Genomic DNA, 23784 nt, shown 5'->3' with positions numbered 1-23784 from the left:
AGTATTTCCATAATTTCGTTTCTCCTTCAGTGTGAATTTCTACACAGTAGTCGTGATTTAAAGGGGGTGATATATATGCTCTTCAGCCACTGGAGGCTGAAGGGCCTGAGCTGAGAATGAGGCAGTGGAGCCTGCAAAAATGTAAGTTCTAGAACCAGGAATTTGAGAGAATACCTGAAGGTTGGTATGGTGAGTGGGTTAGGGACCTCCACTGGCATGTTTGACTGGGATTTATATCATTCGCTCTGCCTGCCCAGATATTCCCATCCAGGCTGTTCCTTTTTATACCACTGCTTCCCTGAGTTTGTGCTTCCCCTTTTCATCCTTCACCCACTAGAAGTGGCCCAACTGCAGGAAAACAGAGGTGTCCATTGCTCAGTGGGACACTTTAACACCATGCTAGCAAACCTAGCATGTAAAATGAGAAGGATGGAACAGATGAACTTGAAGGCCATCGTCTCTAACATTCCATGACTCAGGATGGGGCAGTGGGCATCTCCAGCAGAGAACCTACAGTTGAATGGCTTTCTGGTGATTCTGCAGACGGGTACATCAGTCTAAATTCTCTCCCACTCCATGTGCCTATCCTTACCCCTCATGTACTGGCATCTCTTTGATAGTGGCCAGCAGAAGGTTCAGCTCTCTGTATGAGCTCTTGCCAGGACTCACAGTCAGTCTTTTCTTGGGCATAGGACACTAGATTGAAATGTGTATATATATTGGCTTATTTTCCAATAATTGTTATATTTTATTATTCCCACAACCAGATGCTTTTATATTGATCTCTTCAAAATGGTCAATAAATGATATACCCCCAAAATAACAAATGACAGGTGCTTAATGGCTCTCCCACGAAGTCAAATATTTTCATTGATTAGATTAGGAAAGGCTCTCTTTAGTCGCCCTGGCCAAGGCAACAGTGATCTTAGGACACTGCAGCCAATCGTTCATTGGTAACTGCTCTGTAAAGATTTTGTCCGTATTAACTTTCTGTGACATTTCTAATAACAACTCTGTAAGCATTATGAAAAAAATATTCCAAACTGTACTCTTATAAAGGTTAGATTGCAAAGGAATATTTAACTGACACTTAGTACTTAATCATTTAAAAGGGAAAAAAGGTACAATTCTATTTCAGCTTTTTAAAGTACATTTCCAATTATCAACTAAGTACAATCAATAGGAAATAAAAATCATTTTAGTTGAACAGTAGTTTTTGAGGCCCAGAAAATGGGGAATTTAATGGCAAGTTTGGTTCTGCAAAAGATATTTTAGAATCCATTTGGTAGAGATATATCCAGAGGAAGAAAAAGAACAGAGACAGGAGAGATCATTGGAAGAGAAATAACAGATGATAAAAGAAATTTAGAAATTCATTTCTTGTATGCTTTTTTTTTTTTAAGGTGAAGGCTCGTTTGATCAAGATGGGACATCTTAATTCAATGAACATATTTCTGAGACAAGAAATTGACAGAATGCAAAAAGTCATCTCAATACTTCGCAGTAGCTTGAGTGATCTAAAATTGGCCATTGAGGGAACAATCATTATGAGTGAGGTGAGCTATTATCTCAATTGTCATTTCCCTCTTCTGCTGATTTCTCTTGTTCTTATATTTTAACTTTACCTTTTTCAGAATTTGAGAGACGCCCTGGACAACATGTATGATGCTCGCATACCTCAGATCTGGAAAAGAGTGTCCTGGGATTCATCCACACTGGGCTTCTGGTTCACTGAACTTCTGGAAAGAAACGCTCAGTTTTCTACTTGGATATTTGAGGGGAGGCCCAATGTATTTTGGATGACTGGTTTCTTTAATCCACAAGGTATGTGCTCATAGGAGAGCGGGTAAAGTTGGAAGGTGAGGGTAGTTGCACTGTGGGATGAATATATATATGATATATAATAATACAGAGGTACAGCTTGCTAAGTTCTGGGCATAGGCTTTCAAAGGCTGGGGAACACAGATGATCCTTCTGTAATTGTTTTGCAAATTCAATCTGAAATTCATTCTACCATTGCTTCCACAATATGGAGGCAAACCTTCCATTTTTCTTCTCACCTACTTCAGCAAGCCTGTGGTCAGGACATGTGAAATAGTAAAGTTTTATTCAGATCTTAGTTTTAAATGTTTTATGAAAATGTCAAACATGAAGCACCAAAACATGCAAAAATTTTTCTAGGTTGCAGGAAATTAGACTGATTTCAAAACTGATCATGTGGCATTTAGTGAACTTCTAGACTCGGCCACCTCTCAGTTTTTTATCCCCTGAAAAAGTGCTTTGTGATTCTGCTGCATTTCTTCCTTCACTCTAGAAATTCTTACTAAGTATTTTTTACTAAGTTACTAACCAGATGTCTATTGACATAATAAATTGTGCATAATTTGGTAAGCTCATAAAACCCACTATGGTTAAAGTTAGTGTTTTGGATTTAGAAATGTGTGGAGTTCATTGAATTCATAAAGTTCAGAGACACAACAACTTTTTGCCTTACTACAATACGGATAATTTTACTTCAAGTAATTCTTATTTTTTAAAGTTTTATTTAAATTCCAGTTAGTTAACATATAGTGTAATATGAGTTTCAGGTGTACAGTATAGTGATTCCACACTTCCATATATCACCTGCTGCTCATCACAAGTGCCCTTCTTAATCCCCATCACCTATTTCATCCATCCCCCCCCCCCACCAACCTCCCCTCTAATAACCATCAGTTTATTCTCTATAGTTAAGAGTTTGTTTTTTGATTTGCCTCTCCCTTTTTCCTTTGCTCATTTGTTTTGTTTATTAAAATCCACATATGAGTGAGAGCATATAGTATTGGTCTTTCTTTGACTGACTTATTTCGCTTAACATGATACTCTCTGGCCTTATCCATGTTGTTGCAAATGGCAATATTTCATTCCTTTTGATGGCTGAGTAATATTACATTGTGTATACATATACCATAACTTCTCTATCCATTCATCAGTTGATGGGCACGTGGGCTGCTTCCATAATTTGGCTATTGTAGATAATGTTGCTATAAACATTGGGGTGCAAGTGTGTCCCTTTTAATCAGCATTTTTGTATCCTTTGGGTAAATATCTAGTAGTGCCATTGCTGGATCATAGGGTAGTTCTATTTTTAACTTTTTGATGAACCTCCATACTGTTTTCCACAATGGTGGTACAAGTTTGCATTCCCAACAGTGCAAGACGGTTTCCCTTTCTCCACACCCTCACCAACACCTGTTATTTCTTGTGCTGTTGAGTTTAGCCTTTCTGACAGGTGTGAGGTGCTATCTCATTGTAGTCTTGATTTGCTTTTCTCTGACAGTGAGTAATGTTGAGCATCTTTTCAGGTGTCTGTTGGCCACCTATATTTCTTCTTTGGAAAAATGTCTATTCAGGCCCTCTGCCCAATTTTTAATTGGATTATTCATTTTAGGGGTGTTGAGTTGAAGTTCTCTGTAGATTTTGGATACTAATCCTTTATCAGATATGTCATTTGCAAATATCTTCTCCCATTCTTTAGGTTTCCTGATAGTTTGCAGAAGCTTTTTTTTTTTTTTTTTTTTTCAGTCCCAATAGTTTATTTTTGCTTTTGTTCCCCTTACCTCAGGAGTCCTATCTAGAAGGAAGTTGCTATGGTTGATGTCAAAGAGGTTACTACCTGTGTTCTCTTCTAGGATTTTTATGGTTTCAGGTCTCACATTTAGGTCTTTAATCCATTTTTAATTTATTTTTGTGTATGGTGTAAGAAAGTGGCCCAGTTTCATTCTTTTGCATGTTGCTGTCCAGTTTTCCCAACACCATTTGTCAAAAAGACCGTCTTTTTTCCCACTGAATATTCTTTACTGCTTTGTCGAAGATTAATTGGCCATGTAATTATGGGTTCATTTCTAGGTTTTCTATTCTGTTCTGTTGATATAGGTATCTATTCTTGTTCCAGTACCATACTGTGTTGATCACTACAGGTTTGTAATATAATTTAAAGTCTGGAATTATGATGCTTCAAGCTTTGCTTTTCTTTTTCAAAATTGGCTTTGGCTATTTGGGGTCTTGTGGTTCCATACAAATTTTAGGACTGCTTGTTCTAGCTCTGTGAAAAATTCTGTTGGTACTTTGAAAGGGATTGAATTAAATATGTAGATTGCTTTCAATAGTATAGACATTTTAACAATATTTGTTCTTCCAATCCATGATCATGATCATGGAATGTCTTTCCATTTTTTTTCTGTCATCTTAAATTTCATTCATCAATGTTTTATAGTATTCACAGTACAGGTCTTTTTCTTGTTTGGTTAGGCTTATTCCTACGTATCTTATGGTTTTTGGTGTAATTATAAATGGGATTGATTCCTTATCTTTCTACTGCTTCGTTATTGGTGTATAGAAATGCAACATATTTCTGTATGTTGGTTTTGCATCCTGCAACTTTACTGAATTCATGTATACGTTCTAGCAGGTTTTTTTTGGTGGAGTCTTTAGGGTTTTCTATGTAGAGTATCATGTCATCTGCATATAGTGAAAGTTTGACTTCTTCCTTGCTGATTTGGATGCCTTTTGTTTCTTTTTGTTGTCTGATTGCTGTGGCTAGGACTTCTAGTACTATGTTGAATAAATGTGGTGAGGGTGGACATCCCTGTCTAGTTCCTGACTATAGAGGAAAAGCTTTCAGTTTTTCTCCATTAAAGATGATATTAGCTATGGGTTTTTTTTTTTTTTAATATATGGCCTTTATTATGTTGAGGTATGTTCCCTCTAAACCTACTTTGTGGAGGGTTTTTAAAATGAATGGATGTTGTACTTTGTCAAATGCCTTTTCTGTATCTATTGAAGTGATAATATGGTTCTTATCCTTTCTTTTATTATGTGGTGTATCACACTGATTGATTTGTGAATATTGAACCACTCCTGCAGCCCAGGAATAAATACCACTTGATCGTGGTGAATAATTCTTTTAATGTACTGTGGAATTTGATTTGCTAGTATCTTGTTGAGAATTTTTGCATTCGTGTTAATCAGGGATATTGGCCTGTAATTCTCCTTTTTAGTGGGGTCTTTGTCTGTTTTTGGAATCAAGGTAATCTGGCTTCATAGAATGAGTTTGGAAGTTTTCCTCCCATTTCTATTTTTTGGATCAGTTTGAGAAGAATAGGTATAACTCTTCTTTAAAGGTCTGATATAATTCCCCTGGGAAGCCATCTGGCCCTGGACTTTTGTTTGTTGGGAGATTTTTGATTACTGATTCAATTTCTTTGCTAGTTATGGGTCTGTTCAAATGTTCTATTTCTTCTGTTTTACTTTTGGTAGTTTGTATGTGTCCAGGAATTTTCCCATTTCTTCCAGATTGCCCAGTTTTTTGGCGTACAATTTTTGATAATATTCTCTTACGATTGTGTTTCTGTGGTGTTGGTTGTGATCTGTCCACTTTCATCCATGATTTTATTTATTTTGGTCTTTTTTTTTTTTAATAAGTCTGGTTACAGGGTTATCAATTTTACTAATTCTTTCAAAGAATCAGCTCTTAGTTTTGTTGATCTGTTCTGCTGTGTTTTTGTTGTTGTTGTTGTTGTTGTTGTTGTTGTTGCTTGTTTCTATGTCATTCATTTCTGTTCTAATATTTATTATTTCCCTTCTGGCTTTAGGCTTTATTTGCTATTTCTTTTATAGCTCATTTGGGTGTAAGTTTAGGTTGTGTATTTGAGACTTTTCTTGCATCAGGTAGGCCTGATGGCTATATACTTCCCTCTTACGACTGTCTTTGCTGCATCTCAAGGTTTGGGACTGTCATGTTTCCATTTTCATTTGTTTCCATATACTTTTAAATTTCTTCTTTAATTTCCTGGTTAACTCATCCATTATTTAGTAGGATGTTCTTTAATATCTATGTATTTGTGGTCTTTGCACATTTTTTTCTTATGATTAACTTCAAGTTTCATAGCATTGTTGTTCTGAAAATACACATGGTGTGATCTCAATCTTTTTGTACTTGTTGAGAGCTGATTTGTGACCCAGTATGTGATCTGTTTTAGAGAATGTTTCATGTTAACTCAAAAAGAATGTGTATTCGGCTGTATTAGGATGAAATGCTCTGAATATATCTATTAAGTCCATCTGATCCAGTGTGTCATTCAAAGCCATTGTTTCCTTGTTGATTTTCTGCTTAGATGATCTGTCCATTGTTGTTAAGTGGGGGTGTTAAAATCCCTTACTATTATTGTACTATTATCAATGAGTTTCTTTATATTTGTTTTTAAATGACATATACATTTGGGTGTTTACAATTTGGGGGCATAAATATTTACAATTGTTAGGTCTTCTTGGTGGAGAGACCCTCCCCCCCATTCATTATTTAGTTGCATGTTATTTAACCTTCATGTATTTGTGGTGTTTGCAGATTTTTTTTCTTGAGGTTGACTTCTAGTTTCATAGCTACTTCACGTAATTCTTGGCCCAAATAAAGTAATGTTGGATTCCTTACAGTTCAGCATCTTATAGGTCCACTTGTAATACAATTTAATTTACACATACAAATTTAAGAGGTATTATTGCTACTCACAATATGGTTGAATCTCATAAAATAATCTCAAGTGAAGGAAGTCAAACAGAACACATTGCAATTTGTTATACTGTGTACATTGTGATGTATGTATACTGTATAATTCCATTTACACAAAGAATCAAAACAGGCAAAACAGATCCATCGTATTAAAAGTCAGGCTAGGGGCGCCTGGGTGGCGCAGTCGGTTAAGCGTCCGACTTCAGCCAGGTCACGATCTCGCGGTCCGTGAGTTCGAGCCCCGCGTCAGGCTCTGGGCTGATGGCTCGGAGCCTGGAGCCTGTTTCCGATTCTGTGTCTCCCTCTCTCTCTGCCCCTCCCCCGTTCATGCTCTGTCTCTCTCTGTCCCAAAAAATAAATTAAAAACGTTGAAAAAAAAAATTAAAAAAAAAAAAAAAAGTCAGGCTAGTGGTTGCCCTTGAGGGAGAGGGCAGTGATTGCAAAAGGGCGCAAGGGGGCTTCTGGGGGCCTAGGAATGTTCCATTTCTTGATCTGGATGTTGGTTACATGGCTGTATTCTCTTGGTGAAAATTCGTCATGCTGTACACTTACGCAGTTTTCTTTGTATAAATAATACTTCAACAAATAGTATACCTTTAATTGTCCCCTGTGTACATACATTAATTCACTTCATGCATTTTTAAGTATCTTAACATTTTCTAAATTTAAAACATTAACCATGGCTGTTTTTATGAGCTTACAAAACTATACATAGTATATTACTGTGTCAATAGGCTTTATATTTGTAAAGGACAGCTCCCAGATTTCACTTATCTATTTTTCTCCCAGATTTTCCATTGAATTTGGGGAGGAAACATTTTTATTATGGTTCTCGGATTTCATGTGTCTACTTATGAGTGTCTCTTTCCTCCTTACCAGCCCTCAATTTGAGTGAGTTGTCACCAGGTAATTCCTGGCTTGAGGGCCTGAAGAAATAGCACTTAACTTAATTAGGATTGTCTAACCACCTTCCATTTGCTAGCCCCTCTGCTAGGTGCTTTCAATAGAGAGAGATTTGAGACCCAATTCATGCCCTAAAGGAGCTTCATAATCTGATTGGTAAGACAGACCCATCAGCAACTTTAACATAATGTGATAAGTGCTTCACCCGAGTGAGAGCTAAGTGCCATAGTAGTACAGAGGACAGGAAGATGAATTCTGCCAAGGCAAGGCTCCAGAAGAGCTTTATACAGGAAGAATGGGGTAGAATTTGCAGGGACTTGAGAAAGGGGCATTCCAGTCAGAGACCTGAGCAAAGACAAGGCATCTCCAGGGAAAGAAGGACAGCAGCATGGCCTGAGTTCAGAGCAGGGAGCAGAGGTGGGGGGCAGTGAGGCTGGCGTGTGGAGTCTCCTGGGGGAGACACATCATAAAGGCAGTTGGAAGTCCCAATTCGGGATCAATTGGGTCTTTGATCCAATTTGATCAAAGATCAAAGATCAAAAGATAATCCCAGGAGAAGGTAGAGAGTAGACTGGAGTATGAAGCTTCTGAGCAATAAGACTCTTACCAAGTCCAAGGGAGAGAGCCTGGGACCTTAACTAGGTGAAGAGGAAGGGACAGATCTGATGGGGTGACTAAATGGGGGACGTTTTATTTATTTATTTATTTATTTATTTATTTATTTATTTTAGAGAGAGATAGCAGGAAAAAGGGACAAAGGGGGGGAGAGAGAGAGAGAGAGAGAGAGAGAGAGAGAGAGAGGATCCTAAGCAGGCTCCATGCTCAGCACAGAGCCCAGTGTGGGGCTCAATCCCACGACCCTGGGATCATGACCTGAGCCAAAGTCAAGGGTCAGAAGCTCAACTGACTGAGCCACCCACGCACCCTGATTGGGGGATCTTTGAGAGAATAGAGAGAGACAATGGCTGAGGCTAAAGGCCTGGTATAAGGCAGGGAGCGTTGGAAGAGGGACTGGCTGAGAGGGAAGCAAGGAGCACTGGATTTGTCAGCTAGTGCCGGTGGGACATCCAGGTGGAGAGGTGTGTTGGCAGACTTGGAATTTGGGAGAGGGGTAAAGATCAGTGATTTTTAAAAGGATATGAGGTCATTAAGTGCATTTTTGATATTCAAGAACCAAGGTAATGGGGTTGGTTCATCCCTGGCCTTCCATAGACACAGACAAATTAAGTTGTATATCACAACACACAGTCTCTTTCCATGACTGTTTTTTTTTTTCATTAGAAATATGACTTAAAATGGCAAAGTATTAATGTGAACTAATCTGTAATTGTTACTGTTTGTTAAGAAATGTCACAAGCCAGATCATTTTAAAAAATTCAAATGCAGATGTACATTTCAGTTTTCTTGTTATTATTTGTTAGTAATACCAATCCTTTCTCTTTCCTTAATTCCTGTTTTCAGGTTAAACTCTGATTCTTTCTCTCATGGCTCTCATGTCTTGGAAAGGCCTGGATTCAAGCATGCTACCTTTATGCACATGTACATAGACATATACCCTTGTCTTGTCTATGATTGCTTTTTATTTGTGGTGTAACATAGTAGAGGTCAGCTTTCCCTGCACACTAATCACTTTTCTGCTTCCTTTTCCTTTTCTTGACATGAGAGAAAAATTACCTTCTGTTCCATATCACCTGACCAAATCTGGACATCACAAAGATTACAGCAATTTCATACATGTTCATAGGCAGTGTGCAAGCAGATAAAGCGCCTTCCAATTGGAAGCTTCTCTGATCACTATTTGACAATAATTGATTCTTAGCATGACTATATCTCCTGGGTTTTATATCTTCTAGCCCAGTCCCCTTCAATGAAATTTCTTTCTTTGGCTCAAGATATTTAAATAAATGGGTTTTTTTTTAATTAAAAAAAAAAAAACACACGTTGAAGTAAAACGTAATTCAGTTTGCAACAAGACCATAGTTTTATTACAAATACGTAGAGTCAAAATCACTTAGGCTATGAAATATTTGAAAATAAAATTTCACATATAACCATTTAGTTTTGTGTTCTTATAATGTAATATGGCATCCAGTACTGTCAGATGTGTGTTTCCCGTGGCGTCTCTAAAGATTGCTCCTCAGGCCTAAGTGCCTTCAAGGCCCATGCTGCCACAAGGACAGGTGATAGCCTTGTGTGCCCCCCAGTCTGTGTCTGAGCTGAATGTTGTTTGTAGCACTGCTCCATTGCCTTATGGTGGTCTGATATTTTGTCAGTCATACTCGAAGAGGCTGAGTCAGCCGCCATGGAATGGTATTTTCAGTCCCCTTCACAATAATTTCTTGTAGTGGTTGATGAGCTCACCTATATGGCAGTTAGGCTTGATTATTAAAATGGTCAGGTGGGAGTGCCTGGGTGGATCATTTGGTTAAGCAGCTGACTCTTGATTTCAGCTCAGGGCATGATCTCATAGTGAGTTCGATCCCTGCGTCGGGCTCTATGCTCACAGCATGGAGCCTGCTTTGGATCTTCTGTCTCCCTCTCTCTGCCCCTCCCTCACTCACACATGATCTTCTCTCCCTTTCTCTCTCTCTCTCTCACTATCTTCCTCCCCCCCACTCTCTTTCTCTCTCTCTCAAAAATAAATAAATATTAAAAAAAAATGGTCAAGCTCTCTGTACCCATGACCCTATAATATTTGTTCAATGGCTCAACTTTTGGTAGTGCAGGGATTTGCACCCCAGTGATTACTCAGGTCCAAGAGGACCTTAGTACTCCAGCAATTGTTGATACACATGTTCACATATTGTTTAAGATTGTCCTTCTCAGGGGGCACCTGGGTGGCTCAGTCGGTTGGGCGTCCGACTTCGGCTCAGGTCATGATCTCACACTCCGTGAGTTCAAGCCTCGCGTCGGGCTCTGTGCTGACAGCTCAGAGCCTGGAGCCTACTTCGGATTCTGTATCTCCCTCTCTCTCTGCTGCTCCCCTGCTCACGCTGTGTCTCTCTCTGTCTCAAAAATAAATAAAAACATTTAAAAAAAAAGATTGTCCTTCTCAGCGTTCTTGAAGGAATTGTTCGGTCTCTTGTTCCCACGGGTGTACATTTTCAGAGTATCATGTACATATGATTTAGATTCTAATTTGTGTGTATGTGTGTGTGTGTGTGTGTGTGTGTGTGTGCCTGTGTCGTAGGTGTAGAAAATGAGTTGTAATGAGCCTGGCTTCAAGTAGGGATTGACTGCCTTTCAAAACCTCTTAATTGATAGCCATGCTTTGTCATTTGTTGTTAGGTATGATTCACAGGTACTGCTGATGCAGAGGCTGAACATGCTCTTCAGGCCTCACACCTCTATCTTAGATTGAATCATGTAGTAACGTTATTTTACAAATGTTTAACTCCACCTGGAGCCTGATGCCATTTGGATGCCAACTTCTGTTAGGTTTTCTGCTTTTTTTTCTCAGTGTCTCAACAATCTGTGTCAGTCTGACAAAGGAGATATCAGTGACAAGTTATACATAGTACAAATCAAGATTTTCTGTTAGAGGATTTTGCTAAAGCAAGGGGATAGGTATTTTTTGTCCTGTTATCTTTTTTTATAGTAAAAATTATCTATAACCTCTTGCTGATGTATTTGTTTTCAGGGCAACATCATCAACTAGCAGCACTTTCTGAATGTTTGTCTTATAAAAAGCCTGACGTTTGTTGGGTGGAAAAGTGCACCAAGGTTTAATAGAATTTTAGGATTAGAAGGGACTGGGAGATTTCTTCTAATCCCACAACAATCATAATCATTCCCCAAAGCTACTGTGTGCTGAACCAGAGCTTCCCCTAATGTCTGAGGGAAGCCAGGTGAATGGACCTCAGGGTTCTAAACCTCTGAGTGATAGTACTCACCTGCTCTATCCTCAAACCACAGAATGATAGGACGACTGTGGACACCTTAAAATGCCTCCAAAATGAGTAACAACCCATCTTCCTTGCCTTCATGTCACAGGGGCTTAGATGTACCTGGCTTCAGTCATAATCCTTATACACATCTCTTATAATTCTAGTTTCTGCACATCGTTATCTTCCTTACCAAGTGTCCAATCCCTTGTAATCTGGCCAGCCTCATCACTGCTCTCTCCAAGGCTACCAAACCTAGTGACCTTATTGCCAACTTCATTCCCCTTAACTATACTAGGATGCCAATTCTGGAAACTCTTCAACACCTTGGCTTTCGTCCATCGCCTTCCTTGGTTCTCCTCCTGTCTCTTCTAGGACTGCTTCTTAGTCCACTTTTGTAGGCTCTTCTCAAGCAAGTTCTGCCCTTGGCCCTGGTACCTACATGGATAATGTCAACCATTCTCACAGATGCAACTGTTTATCTGCACATACGACTGACTCATCCAAAGTCCTTGTTTGAGATTCTGATTCTTCACTTCCAACTGTGAATGTAGAGTATTCCATACTCCTGTGAACCTCACCAGTACTGCCATCTGGTCATCTTCCTCCTAAACCATCCTCATCAAGATTCTGTACATTTGCTTATGTATCACCATCCTCCAGATCACCCAATCCTTGTGAATGGTCCTTTCATATCCAAACAGCTTTGAAGAGGGAAGCCAAGAAACCATAGTGTGGTAGAAGACAAGAGGGGAAAGTAGGAAGTAGTGATAGAAGCTGCCAGAAATCAAGTAAGATAGGACCAAACGTGGTCAGATGGCTTTATCAACAAGGAGATTGTTGGCAAAAGAAGTGTCAGTGAGGTGGATGGGGAGGTGGAGGAGTCAGACTTCAAGGTGAGTGAGTAGGACCACAGGAAATGGAGAGACAGAGAATATGAACAAGAAGGATAATTGTCTCAAGCAAGTTGGCTTTGAAGAGGAAAAGCAAGTTGGAGGAGTGGTTGTAAGAAGAAAGGATTTCCTTTTTCCTTCTTACAATGATGGGAGAGGCCTGAGTCTATTCAAATACGGTTGGGAAGAAGCCAGTAGAGAGAGATAGAAGGAGAGTGAGAGACAGACAGAGAGAGAGTGCACACAAAGATAACAGACAGAGATAAAAGAAGCAAAGAGGGGATGGCTTCCAAGAGGAGAGATGCACTCTGAGAGGGTGGAAGGACACCACACACATTGTAGGGAGGAATGAGTGTAGATGCAAGTGAGTTTGTCAGTTTGATGGCAAAGAGATAAGGGAGTTCTTATCTGATGCTTTCTATTTTCTCCTTGAAGAAGGACATGAAGTGATCTCAGGAGCAGGAAGGTGTTGGAGGAGAGACTTAAGGAGGGGGCAGAAGTTTGAGAAATTGGGCTACTGAGGGAGACAGGGAAAGATTCGTGGGTGGCTTTGAGAATCCTGTCGAGGACAGTGGCAATGATGTGGTGGTCTGAGTATTATTTGGCAGCCTGGAATAGGTATAGGAAGGGGGACATTTGGATTCATGTAGGATTGGAGTTTTGGCTGGGCAAGTGATGACAAGAATGAATCTAGACTACCTGGGAAAGAAGGGAAGAAAAGGTGGAGTTCAGGAGGTCTTCAGAAATGATAAGGTCAGGGAATGGAGAGGTCAAGATGCTAAATGGATGCTGAAGAGGCCCAGATGATCGAGGATGCTCAGTGAATGGAGGCAGATAGTGTTTGGAGAGGGGAGGAGCATGTGGCCTGAGGGTGTGTTTGTCAAAGCAGCAGAGATTCTCATAAAGGATGGAGGAACAATTGGGAAGGACTGTGTCTTTAGAGTTGAGTAGGGCTCCAGTAAGGGGAAGAAGATGGAGAGAATGTTCTGTGAAGAGTTGGTTGACCATAGAACCACTCTAGAGGAAAAAATGGAAAGGTTTGATTGGGGCAAGGGAAAGGAAGCATAAAGTAGCACTCAGAGAAGGTAGAGCAGCTCAAGTAATTACATTTTGGCACATAAAACATGGTGGGTTTAGGGGACCGCAGAAGTAGCCCCAGCTTTCCCACTTATACTCAGGTTCTGTTGAAGCCAACCCTGTCCTGGATTAACAACATCACAGAGAGCATGTATGTCTCAAGGGACTGTGGAAGGAGTCCACTCATACAACTGACAGCCTTCCTAATATTTTGCTTGTACATGGGGCATTTCTGTTACTACTTGTCAAATTTGTTCTTAAAACAAATCTGGGTCAGTGACCTCTCAGTGGCCTGCTGTGTGGATCTTTTTACATAGCAGTATTTCTCAGCCCTACCTGTACAATAGAATCTCCTGCAAAACTTTTAATACATAGTAATGCCTGGGGCTCCAGACCAATTATATCAGAACCTCTGGTGATGAGGCCTCTAGTCTGGACAGTTAGTTTTCTTAAAAGCTCCCTTGGTCATTCTAATGTGTAAACTAGGCCTTAGACTACCCAGTATGTGGTCCGCCAGCCAACAACATCAGTACTGCTTGGGAGCTTGATAGAAATGGAGAATCTCAGGCCCCTACCCTTGACCTACCTACTGAATCATAACCTGCATGTTAATAAAAGCTCCTTCCCCAGCTGATACCTAAGAACATTAAAGTTTGAGAAGCCCTGCCTTGAAACAATGCCAATGCCAGCGTCCCACCTCTAGATTCTGATTTTACTGATCTGGGTTGTGACATGGGAATCAGGAGTTATAAGACTTCCCAGATATTTCTAACTTGCAGCCAAGTTTAAGATCCCCCACCTTACAGCATCTAGCAAAGCATCAGGAGAGGTGCCTGGTGCATTTTTATTCAACCGGGTGGATCAGCCTCATCTTTGTTTAACGATTTCTGACCTTTATTTAACTTACTAATGAACTCTGTTTGCTTCTCATTTGGGGGAAAAACTGCCTGTCATATGCTTGCAGCAGGAACATCATTTCTCCTCATCTTTGAAGATGCTACTGGGAGGCTTGGTAACTAATAAGACAGGAAATACTGCCCAACCTAAGGCCCGTTACATAAAGACCGGTTCATTTATTAAAGAAAAAAAAAAATGGCCGATAGGAGCATCATTACAGAATACTAACCTCCTCCTTATCAAATTGAGACAAGCAACCTTCCTGATTAGTTATTTCTTTAGTCTCTTCTCAGGCTATGTTTGAAATGATACTTAAAGAACTCTACAGCTTTCTTTAGGCTGACTGATTGCACGAGTCGAACAACAGTAATTAGTTTGCTGAAATGTTGGGTTACTACTATTATAGGAATTAAGACACAACACATGTTATTTTAGACCTGAGTTTCCAAAGTACAACACTAGCTTGAAAGTGAAAATTTTAAAGAAAAACTTGACAAGTCTTTTAAGATTTCATTGTGCTGTATGAGTGTGAAGGCGAAAAAAAATTTTTTTAAACACCTCATTTAGAACACATGCAACTCAGATGTTTGAATAGTCAAATCACCCATTTCCATGTGGGTGGTTAAATATCATGAAGAACAAAAGGTTATTATTGGTGAAGACTTCCCCCAACTTTTTGTTTCTCAATTCAAACATATGAAAGTATGAATCACTTTTCTACCACTGATGATTGAAATTTGGTTTAAGAATTATTAAAACTAAATTGGTGCCAAGACAAAAGCTTTTCAAGTTTTTATAAAGAAAAATATGTCAATAGTCTTTTAAAATTATACAGGCTTCAGGGGCACCTGAGTGGCTCAGTTAGTTAAGTGACCGACTCTTGATTTCAGCTCAGGTCATGCTCTCACAGTTTGTGAGTTTGAGCCCCGTATCCGACTCTGCACTGTGTCAGCGCAGAGCCTGCTTGGAATTCTCTCTCCCTCTCTCTTTGCCCCTACTCCACTCATGCTATCTCTCTCAAAATAAATAAACAAACATAAAAATGTTTTAAAAAGAAAAATAAATAAAATTATACAGGCTTCAGAAAACAAAGATTTTTATTCCATTAGCCTTGATATTAGTCTACAAGAAAGGTGGCCATTCATTGTTTTAAATTCAATAGTGAACATTTCAGTGGATTTATTGCAATTGGAATTCCACAAGATCATGTTTTTCTTTTTAGGAAGCCAAAACAAAACTATCAAGACTTGAAAAACTATGTTATCTTCTCCATGTTCTCTGGGTGGGAATTACCCATAGAACAGTTCCCTGCCCTCCACTCTCAGGCCTCAGATATATATATTTCTTTAACATTTCCCTTTCTTAACAGTTCAAGGTAATCTGTGTTCTAGATTCTACCTACTGGCATACTAAAAGTGCTACCCAAGCATTAGGAGGCATACTATTGAAGTAAACTAGACAACATCATGCATATCCCCTAGTAGGCAGGAGATAGGAGATGGTCTCTCCCTAATTGCACTGGAGGTTTTCAGAGCTCTTCAATAATGGCTGAAATCTTCAAAGCAGGTGTGTTACATAAGAGAGAACCCCAGTCATTCATCATCTGGCACCTATGTCATTGTCTGGAGTGCCGTATGAAGAGAGGTTAAATTTGCAATTTAGTTGGAATTTAAAATGTTACAGAAAATTTCAATTATTCAATTTGTGCCGATGGACGGTTGAGACCAAGATTCATGTATTGTGCATTGTGAGCCGGTAGGTTCATAGATCAGGGATGAATTTTAAAATATTGCATAATAGGGTCAATTGAAATCCAACTACTCTACTTGGATACACAGTGTCTAATATGCCACATGGATGCATGCTTAGTGTTGAATGATGAAAATGACATTCATGGAGGGATTTACAAGAAAGAATTGGATTTTATTATTGTGGTCACTGTTGGTTTGCACCTTCCTGGGGAGCTTTGAAGGTGTACTCTGAAACCAGCCCCAAATGCAGAGAGCAGGGAAAGATGGAAGAAAGACGCAGGCCATTCAGATTGGTAGGTGGAAGGTTTTATAAGTAAGGACACTTACATAAAAGGTTTATCTTGGGTGGCCAGAAGCCAAATAGATCTCTGTACCCACCAGCCAAATGTTAAAAGTTTATATAGAGGACTTAACTGAGTTCAGTCATGTATACCATCCAGATGGCCTCAACAATACATCACTATCTCAAGGCTATGTCCTTAGGGCAGCTTCTGGAAGCAGGAAGGGCAAGTGGAACACACATTTCAAGGACAGGGGAGGGAATGAGGAGGCTCCAATTGCCCAAGTGCAGCTCACAGATCAGCTGGTGGCTGTGTCCTCTTGATGACCTTCCGCAACACTCTGTGACCAGCTCTTACAATCCCATGGGGCCTCCTCTTCTGCAATGGGACCTGAGCAGTCAGCAAGGGGTTTCACTAGCATGAAGCTGGCTCTTTCAGTAGCCATCTGGCTGCATAGGAGGGAGATACCACGCCAACAGAATGGACACACATGCAAGAGAAAACACAGATTAAGACAATGATCCCCAAAGTTAGTCACAGCTTTTTCCACTCACAGCTCCGTGATTCTAACCACTGATTTATTAAGTTCCTTAGGTTGGGAGCTGGATCACTCAGGGCATTCACTGGTGTCTTCATGTGATTTAATAAAGATGGTACGTTAGCAGACTCATCAGGAATGAGCAACATTCTATTTGGATAATGGCAGAGATACCTCCCTGTGAGGCAGTAATAATGTCCAAGGCCATCCTATTTTGGAAGACAGTTTTTCTCATTAGAGACATCTCAGTGTTTGGTAAGGACAGGCTCTGTTGGCTTTCATTCAAGGCTTGCTGGATGAATTTACCAAGAGCTTCTGTGTGTCCGATAACATCCTCCAGGCCAATGGAGGGACAGAGACTGTGGCCAAATGATTGTACCCGTGGAAAAAAACACACCCACCTTTCTGAGGAGAGGGAAGTTGGCAGTTTTAGGAACGTGGCCCTTGACCTGGTTGTGCATAGCATATGTGTTGGCTGGGGGGAGGCAGCCTGTCAGGCATGAGGAGATGGACTGGGGGGTGCGATATGCCAGACCGGGACCCCCACCTTCTCCCCTCTTTGAGTGGCGAATGTTCTGTTTCAGGCATACTGCATCTCAACAGTCTGGCCTGCAGCAGGACAGTGGGATCCCAGTGAAGATTGAGTAGTTCCCCCTCACCCAGGGGTGTGAAGTAACTCAGCCATCCCAGAAGGACATCCCATTGCAGTTTCCAGTAGATAACTCCTTTCCCAGGTGTGGTGGGGCTTGGTGTTCTCAGCAGCATAGCATGTTGACTCACAACGAGAGTGGGGACAATGGCTGTTTCCTGCAACTTCCCTACCTTTATGGTATTGGGTACCTTGGCAAGCATCCCCAGTCTGGCATATGGGGCAGCAGGCCCTACTGGTTGATCATTCAAATGCATTAAAGCCTGGGACAGTGCTTTAGCCCACTGGGCCAAGGTGGTTTTACCTTTAATTTAATCTGCTGCTTTAATATTCCAGTTTTCCTTTCTACCAACATTCCCTGCTGTTTGAGGTTATATGGGAGATGGAACTGACATTCAATGCCACGTAATTTGGCCTAGTCTCACACATCATGACCTTTGGAATGTGACTCCAGATCACTGTCTGGTCACTGAGGGCTTCCTTATGTGTACTTAGCTTCTTTAATCCCTTGACGATGGTAGCCTGCTTTGTGTGGTGACGGGACAGCTTGGGTTAGGCCAGATGTGGTATCTGCACAAACAAAGGCCTCACCTTTAGCCTAGACCCCCATGCTTTTGCACATGCTATTCCTCTAACTGGAATTGTCCCATTTGGTAAACTCCTACATACCTTATAAGAGTCACCTTCAACTTCATCCTCTTGATTCAGCCTGCCTTGAGCTGTCTTCCCGAGTGGTTTATTTTGTTTACACCTCTGCTCATAACAACACTGTGTTATATGCCTTGCCTTCCTCCACATTTCTTCTAGACTGAGCTCCTTTAATGCAGGGTCCATGGATGGCCTATTCATCTTTGTGGTCATCCCACCAAGAGCTGTGCCTGGCATGCGAGAGCTACTCCTGAGAGACTTAACGAATGAATGAATGAATGAATGAATGTGGGCCTCCCCAAGTGTCTAATTCAGTTACCAGGAAGGGACTTGGAAACTGGAAGAACTGGACTCCCTCATTAAGCCAAGCTAGGGCCTAGTTTTTCTTTCCAGCTTCAAGGGGTAGTAACTCAGTTCCTGTTATTATGTCTTGCAACTTCTTCTCTTCCCTCTGTTCCCAAACTTGATACAATATTCTCACATGCTGGTGCATAATAATGCTCAGATCTGACAGGGAGTAGGGGTGGGGGACATAACATATTCCAAAATTTATTTATGATTTTCACTATTAACATGGGAGCCAAATGTAATATAGAGGTCACAGATAAAATCTTCTTAAGGTTTTGAAGTCCATTTGAAGTTTAGGGTGTAGTTTCTAACATTAATTGCTGCTCTCCAAGAAAGGCTTCTCCTGTTGAATTGAATGGCATGGTTTGCAAATATTGTATTAAGTTTAAAGAAAGGCCACAATATGTGTAACCTTGTATTGCCTTAAAAATAACCGTATTATGCACATTAAAACACATAGATTTCCTTTCCGGTGTGATTGCTTTGTTTGATCAAATTGAAAGTTGGGTTTTCTATTTTGGCATTATGCCTTGTTTCCTTAGACAAAATGAAATTGTTCCATTATAGCAAATAGAAGCTTGATAATGGTTTGATTCTAGTTTTAGTTGGAATGCTGATCGCAGAATATTTGCCATTCCAGTCTTGTTCCTAAGCAGTGTGATTTCAAATAGAGACGAGGAGCTAGGCCTAGATTACAATCTTTAGACACTTGAGTGGTTGAAACCCCATGAGAGTTTCAAACCAAAGCTCTCTCTGAGGCAGAAAGGGTGCTGCTTTCCTGCTGTCAGCCAGCAAGGAATACTTAGCTCATTGCAGGTCCCCATAGAAACAAAACACAGAAAGAAATGTGCCCCTCAGGTTCAATCTCAGCTCCTCTTGGGTGGGCACGCATTTGGAGGTTGATAAGCAGCTAACACTTGAAGCTTCTTCCTGTCTTGTTTCTCGAGTGGACTGATCTAAGGCATCGGCATTATCTTTTTTCTTTTCTTTAAGGCTTCCTCACAGCAATGAGGCAGGAAGTGACCCGCGCCCACAAAGGCTGGGCCCTGGACTCTGTGACCATCCACAATGAAGTTCTGCGGCAGACCAAGGAGGAGATCACATCACCCCCCGTGGTAGGCACCACTGGGCAAATAGCAGGGGCAGTTCTGGAACCAGTGTTGCAAGTTCACATTCTGCTTAAAACTGACTGATGAGTGCCTCGGTTAAGACCTGTTGAGATGCAGTATGCCTGAAACAGAACACTCACCACTCAAAGAGGGGAGAAGGTGGGGGTCCCGGTCTGGCATATCGCACCCCCCAGTCCATCTCCTCATGCCTGACAGGCTGCCTCCCCCCAGCCAACACGTATGCTATGCACAACCAGGTCAAGGGCCACGTTCCTAAAACTGCCAACTTCCCTCTCCTCAGAAAGGTGGGTGTGTTTTTTTCCACGGATACATTCATTTGGCCACAGTCTCTGTCCCTCCATTGGCCTGGAGGATGTAATAGTGCATACAGAAGCCCTTAGTAAATTCATTCAGCGAGCTCCAAGTGGTAGCTGCGTATCAACCTCCAAATGCATGTCCACCCAAGAGGAGTTGAGATTGAACCTCAGCTTTGTAGGTGGGGTTTCCTCGGTCGTAACCAGGAGACTTTGGCGCTGAAACCTCCTCCATTTGCTGGGGCAGGAATTAATGCCAAGCACTGGAACTCCCCAGACAGCCTTTCTTTACAACAACAAGTTACACTTGTGTCTGCTAAAAAAGGGTTTTCCACATGTCTCCTGCTGCAGCTGTGGGCTGCTCACAGACTGGACGAGTGTGGAGGGCAGTAGAGACCAATAGTATTCGCAGTCCTGAGCTCTGGGCCAGTTCCAGCAGTGCCCCCACTAGCTGCGGGACCCCTTGGTGGAGGGACCCCTGGAGGGGAGAAGAGCAGGGGCCCGAGGTAAGCAGACGCCATTGAGAGCCACTGCTTGGCACTTACCTGCTCTGTGAACTTGGGCAAGTTCTTTAATTTTTTGACCTCAACTTCTTCCTCTGTGACATAAGGCCAGTAATTCAACCTCATGAAAGATGGTTGTGCCAATTCAATGGAATCATTTAGGACCCCACATAGGTACTCAATAAATCTTAGCCCCATTTTCCCTTCCTCTGTGACTTTCACTCCCTCAGTTGCCAAAGAAGAAGCCTGGACCAGATGAATTCCAAATTCTGGCCCTTTCTGCCACTTTACAGCAAGGGTTGCCTCCTTCCAGCGTCCAATGCCTGTCCTCACTCTGTCTGCCATCTCACGAGAAGCACACCAGTATATTTCCACCAGCGATCTCTCCATTCAAGTAGACCTAAGCTATTTCAATCATGCCCTTCCAGATTCTTCCGGCGTTTTCTCATCATGCAATTCCAAAGTCATGTCCACATTTGTAGGTATTTGTTAGAGCAGTACTGAGATATGTATGTGTTTCCTAAGGCTGTTGCAACAAAGTACCACAAATTGAGTGGCTTAAAACAACAGCAGTTTATTTCCTCAGAGTTTGGGTGGCCAGAGGTCTGAAATCAAGGTGTTGGCAGAGTTGGTTTCTTCCAAAGGCTCTGGGCGGGGGGGTGGGGGGGGTGGGGGGGAGGGAATCTGTCCCATGTCTCTCTCTCAGCTTCTGATGGTTGCAGGCAGTCCTTGGTATCCCTTGGCTGATAGTGGTAACATTTCAGTCTCTGCCTCCATTATCACATGGCCTTCTTCCCTATGTGTACCTCTGCGTATCCCCTCCTCTTCTTACAAGAACACCAGTCATATTAGGTTTAGAGCCCACCTTAATTCAGTATGACCTGAACTAATTAGATCTGAAAAGCCCCTACTTCCAAATGGTCACATTCTGAGATCCTAAGTGGACGTGAATTTTTGGGCGACACTATTGCAAAGTTCTGAGATTAAAAGGAACCTAGAAGGGATACAGTTTACCGTCGGATGGTATCTACATTTTATATCGTTCATGTAGTAATTGTCACTACCAATGATGGTAATCATACATATGTCCTGATTTTCTGGGATTGCCCATTTTACTGTCAGACCATGTACTTTAGGTTTTGGTCCCCAAAATATGGTCCTCATACGCTTGGGTCACATGAGGGGGATTCCAGGAAACACTTGGCAATTAATTTCACTCTCTCTTATAATAAGTCTACATTTGCTTCCCCTTAGCTACTCCTCATTGGAAAGGAAAAATGGTTACTATCTTCTACCTAGATATATCTTATGGGCTTACATGATTATCAGAGTTTCCTGTGATTCCCTTTAGCCTTTCTTTTCTTACTGAATATGTGTTCTAAGGCTCCCCATGGCCTATAACGTAAAGTTCAAACTCTTCAGTTTGACATCTGTAGTCTTCCACGGTCAAGCCCTAACTTATTTTATGACCATTAAACTCTCTGCTAAATAAAATGCCTGGGCTTTCCTACCCATCCTACCTATCTTTGTACTATATTGCTCCTGCCTGGATGCCTGCCCTCTCTCCTCTTTCTTTCCAAAAGCAGCCCACCCTTCAAAGCTGTCTCTTCCACAAAGACCCTCAAGCACTCCAGCCCAAGGTGGCCTTTCACCTCAAGTCACTGCACTTAGTCTCAGTGTTGGTCACCAGGCAGCCTCTCTAAAAAGTGTGTGCTTGTATTCAGTTCATGTCTCTCTCCCCGATTTAATGGTGAAGACCTCAAGGGCAGGGCCCCTTTGTGTCAAAGAGAGACACAGGATGACAAGCAGCCACTGTTGAACTAACACACCCCCTCCCTGACTATCAGGCCTGCTCGCCTTCTACCACAACTGGCCTCTGGGGGCGCTCTGACTCTCCTGCTCTCTGGGCCTGGCTGCACAACTCTCACTGAATGACTGAGATGGTTAGAGCGGCATGTTGGCTAGGCTGGCACAGGCTGAGATCCCGCATGGCGCCCGGCTCCAAATCCTGTTCCTTGTTCTGACCCTACATGACAGACCGGGCCTCTCTGAGACTTTTATCTCTGCGCACAGGTGATTTGGTGCTGCTGGCTAAGTCTGTCGTCCCTAGCGGGCTAGCCCTTTGCTCAAATAAGTAATAACGGCATGTTTCCACAGCCCTTATGGCCTCAAGATAGGCCGCAGGAGAAAATGGGGCTCAGTATTTTACTCACGCAATGCACCCAGTGGTATTTGTTCTTCTGGTGGCATTTTAAGACTGGTGTATGTCTTCTTTCTAAACTGATGACCTTTATTACAGTAATGAATGTCCATCTCACAGCGCCTAAGTTTTAAAAAAATCCTATTACCTCGTGCTTGACTCTTCCAGGAAGGTGTGTATATTTATGGGCTCTACATGGATGGAGCAGCCTGGGACAGACGGAATGGGAAGCTTACAGAATCCACTCCCAAGGTGCTCTTCACACAGCTGCCTGTGCTGCATATCTTTGCCATTAATTCCATCGCGCCCAAGGACCCCAAGCTGTATGTGTGTCCTATTTACAAGAAACCGAGGCGTACTGACTTGACCTTCATCACCGTGGTGTACCTGCGAACAGTTTTGTCCCCAGATCACTGGATCCTGAGAGGAGTGGCTCTTTTGTGTGACATCAAGTAAATTCACTTCCACTTATTGAGGGCACCTGAGCCATGTACCCAGCCAGTGCTATTGAGAGGCCTGGCGCTTTGTGTCTTTTCTCCCTGGTAATTGTTTGATTACTCTTTTTAAATTAAAAAGTTGATACTCTACAATCACGTGTGTGTGTGTGTGTGTGTGTGTGTGTGTTTCCTTATATCAATATTCGAAAAGACAATTCTAATGTAATGCATTTTATCCCAGGCAATCATATTCCATTATAATCATTTTATGTAGATAAAGCCCTTCCTTCGTGTTAGAGCATTGGAAGGTTTAAATTTTTCTAAAAATCCAAAACAAATTATTAATTTGTTGTATCCTGAAAGGGGCATGACAGATGCAAAGTTTTCTCTCAAATAAAAACCGCATTGCCCTGGAATAAAATCTACCCTGTGTATGTCTGTGCTAATGTGCTATCCACTGCCTGTTTGGGTTTGGCCTTGACTCCGTGCTTGTGAAATGGAAACTGAAGGGGTCCAGTCAGTACCCCTTAGGAGTTACAGCTGTGTGGTGTGACATGTTTGAGACAGAAAATCCACTGGGATGGCTGCTCTTGTCATTTATTTTACTTTTATTTAATATATTTTATTTTATTTTATTTTTGAGAGCTTTTGAGGCCCGGAGAACTCTGAGTCTCCAGCTCTCTCCACGCCCCCCCCCCCCCCCAACCCCAACTCTGCAGGAGATAATGAAGCGCACATTTCTAGGCAGCAAATGGAGAAGGAAAAACAAACTCCATCAAACGAAATTGGGTTACATGCAGAATGC

At 41.6% G+C, this 23784-nt stretch overlaps 1 protein-coding gene across 1 annotated transcript in view; it reads left to right on the top strand.

Moving 5' to 3' along the window:
- The window catches only part of DNAH8 (dynein axonemal heavy chain 8), a 324054-nt gene extending 300922 nt beyond the window's left edge, over positions 1 to 23132 (top strand). Inside the window, exons 89-92 of the mRNA XM_049652745.1 lie at positions 1404 to 1556; positions 1635 to 1824; positions 19410 to 19531; positions 22711 to 23132. Coding sequence (XP_049508702.1) covers positions 1404 to 1556; positions 1635 to 1824; positions 19410 to 19531; positions 22711 to 22998 — 753 coding nt within the window. The 3' untranslated portion in view covers positions 22999 to 23132. The remainder of the gene's footprint in view (positions 1 to 1403; positions 1557 to 1634; positions 1825 to 19409; positions 19532 to 22710) is intronic.
- The last annotated feature ends 652 nt before the right edge of the window (positions 23133 to 23784 follow it).

The sequence above is a fragment of the Panthera uncia genome (genome assembly GCF_023721935.1).
Source record: "Panthera uncia isolate 11264 chromosome B2 unlocalized genomic scaffold, Puncia_PCG_1.0 HiC_scaffold_24, whole genome shotgun sequence".
In the NCBI taxonomy this organism is placed as follows: domain Eukaryota; kingdom Metazoa; phylum Chordata; class Mammalia; order Carnivora; family Felidae; genus Panthera; species Panthera uncia.
Note: the sequence above shows the minus strand (reverse complement) of the source record. Positions and strands in the feature narration are given on the sequence as shown.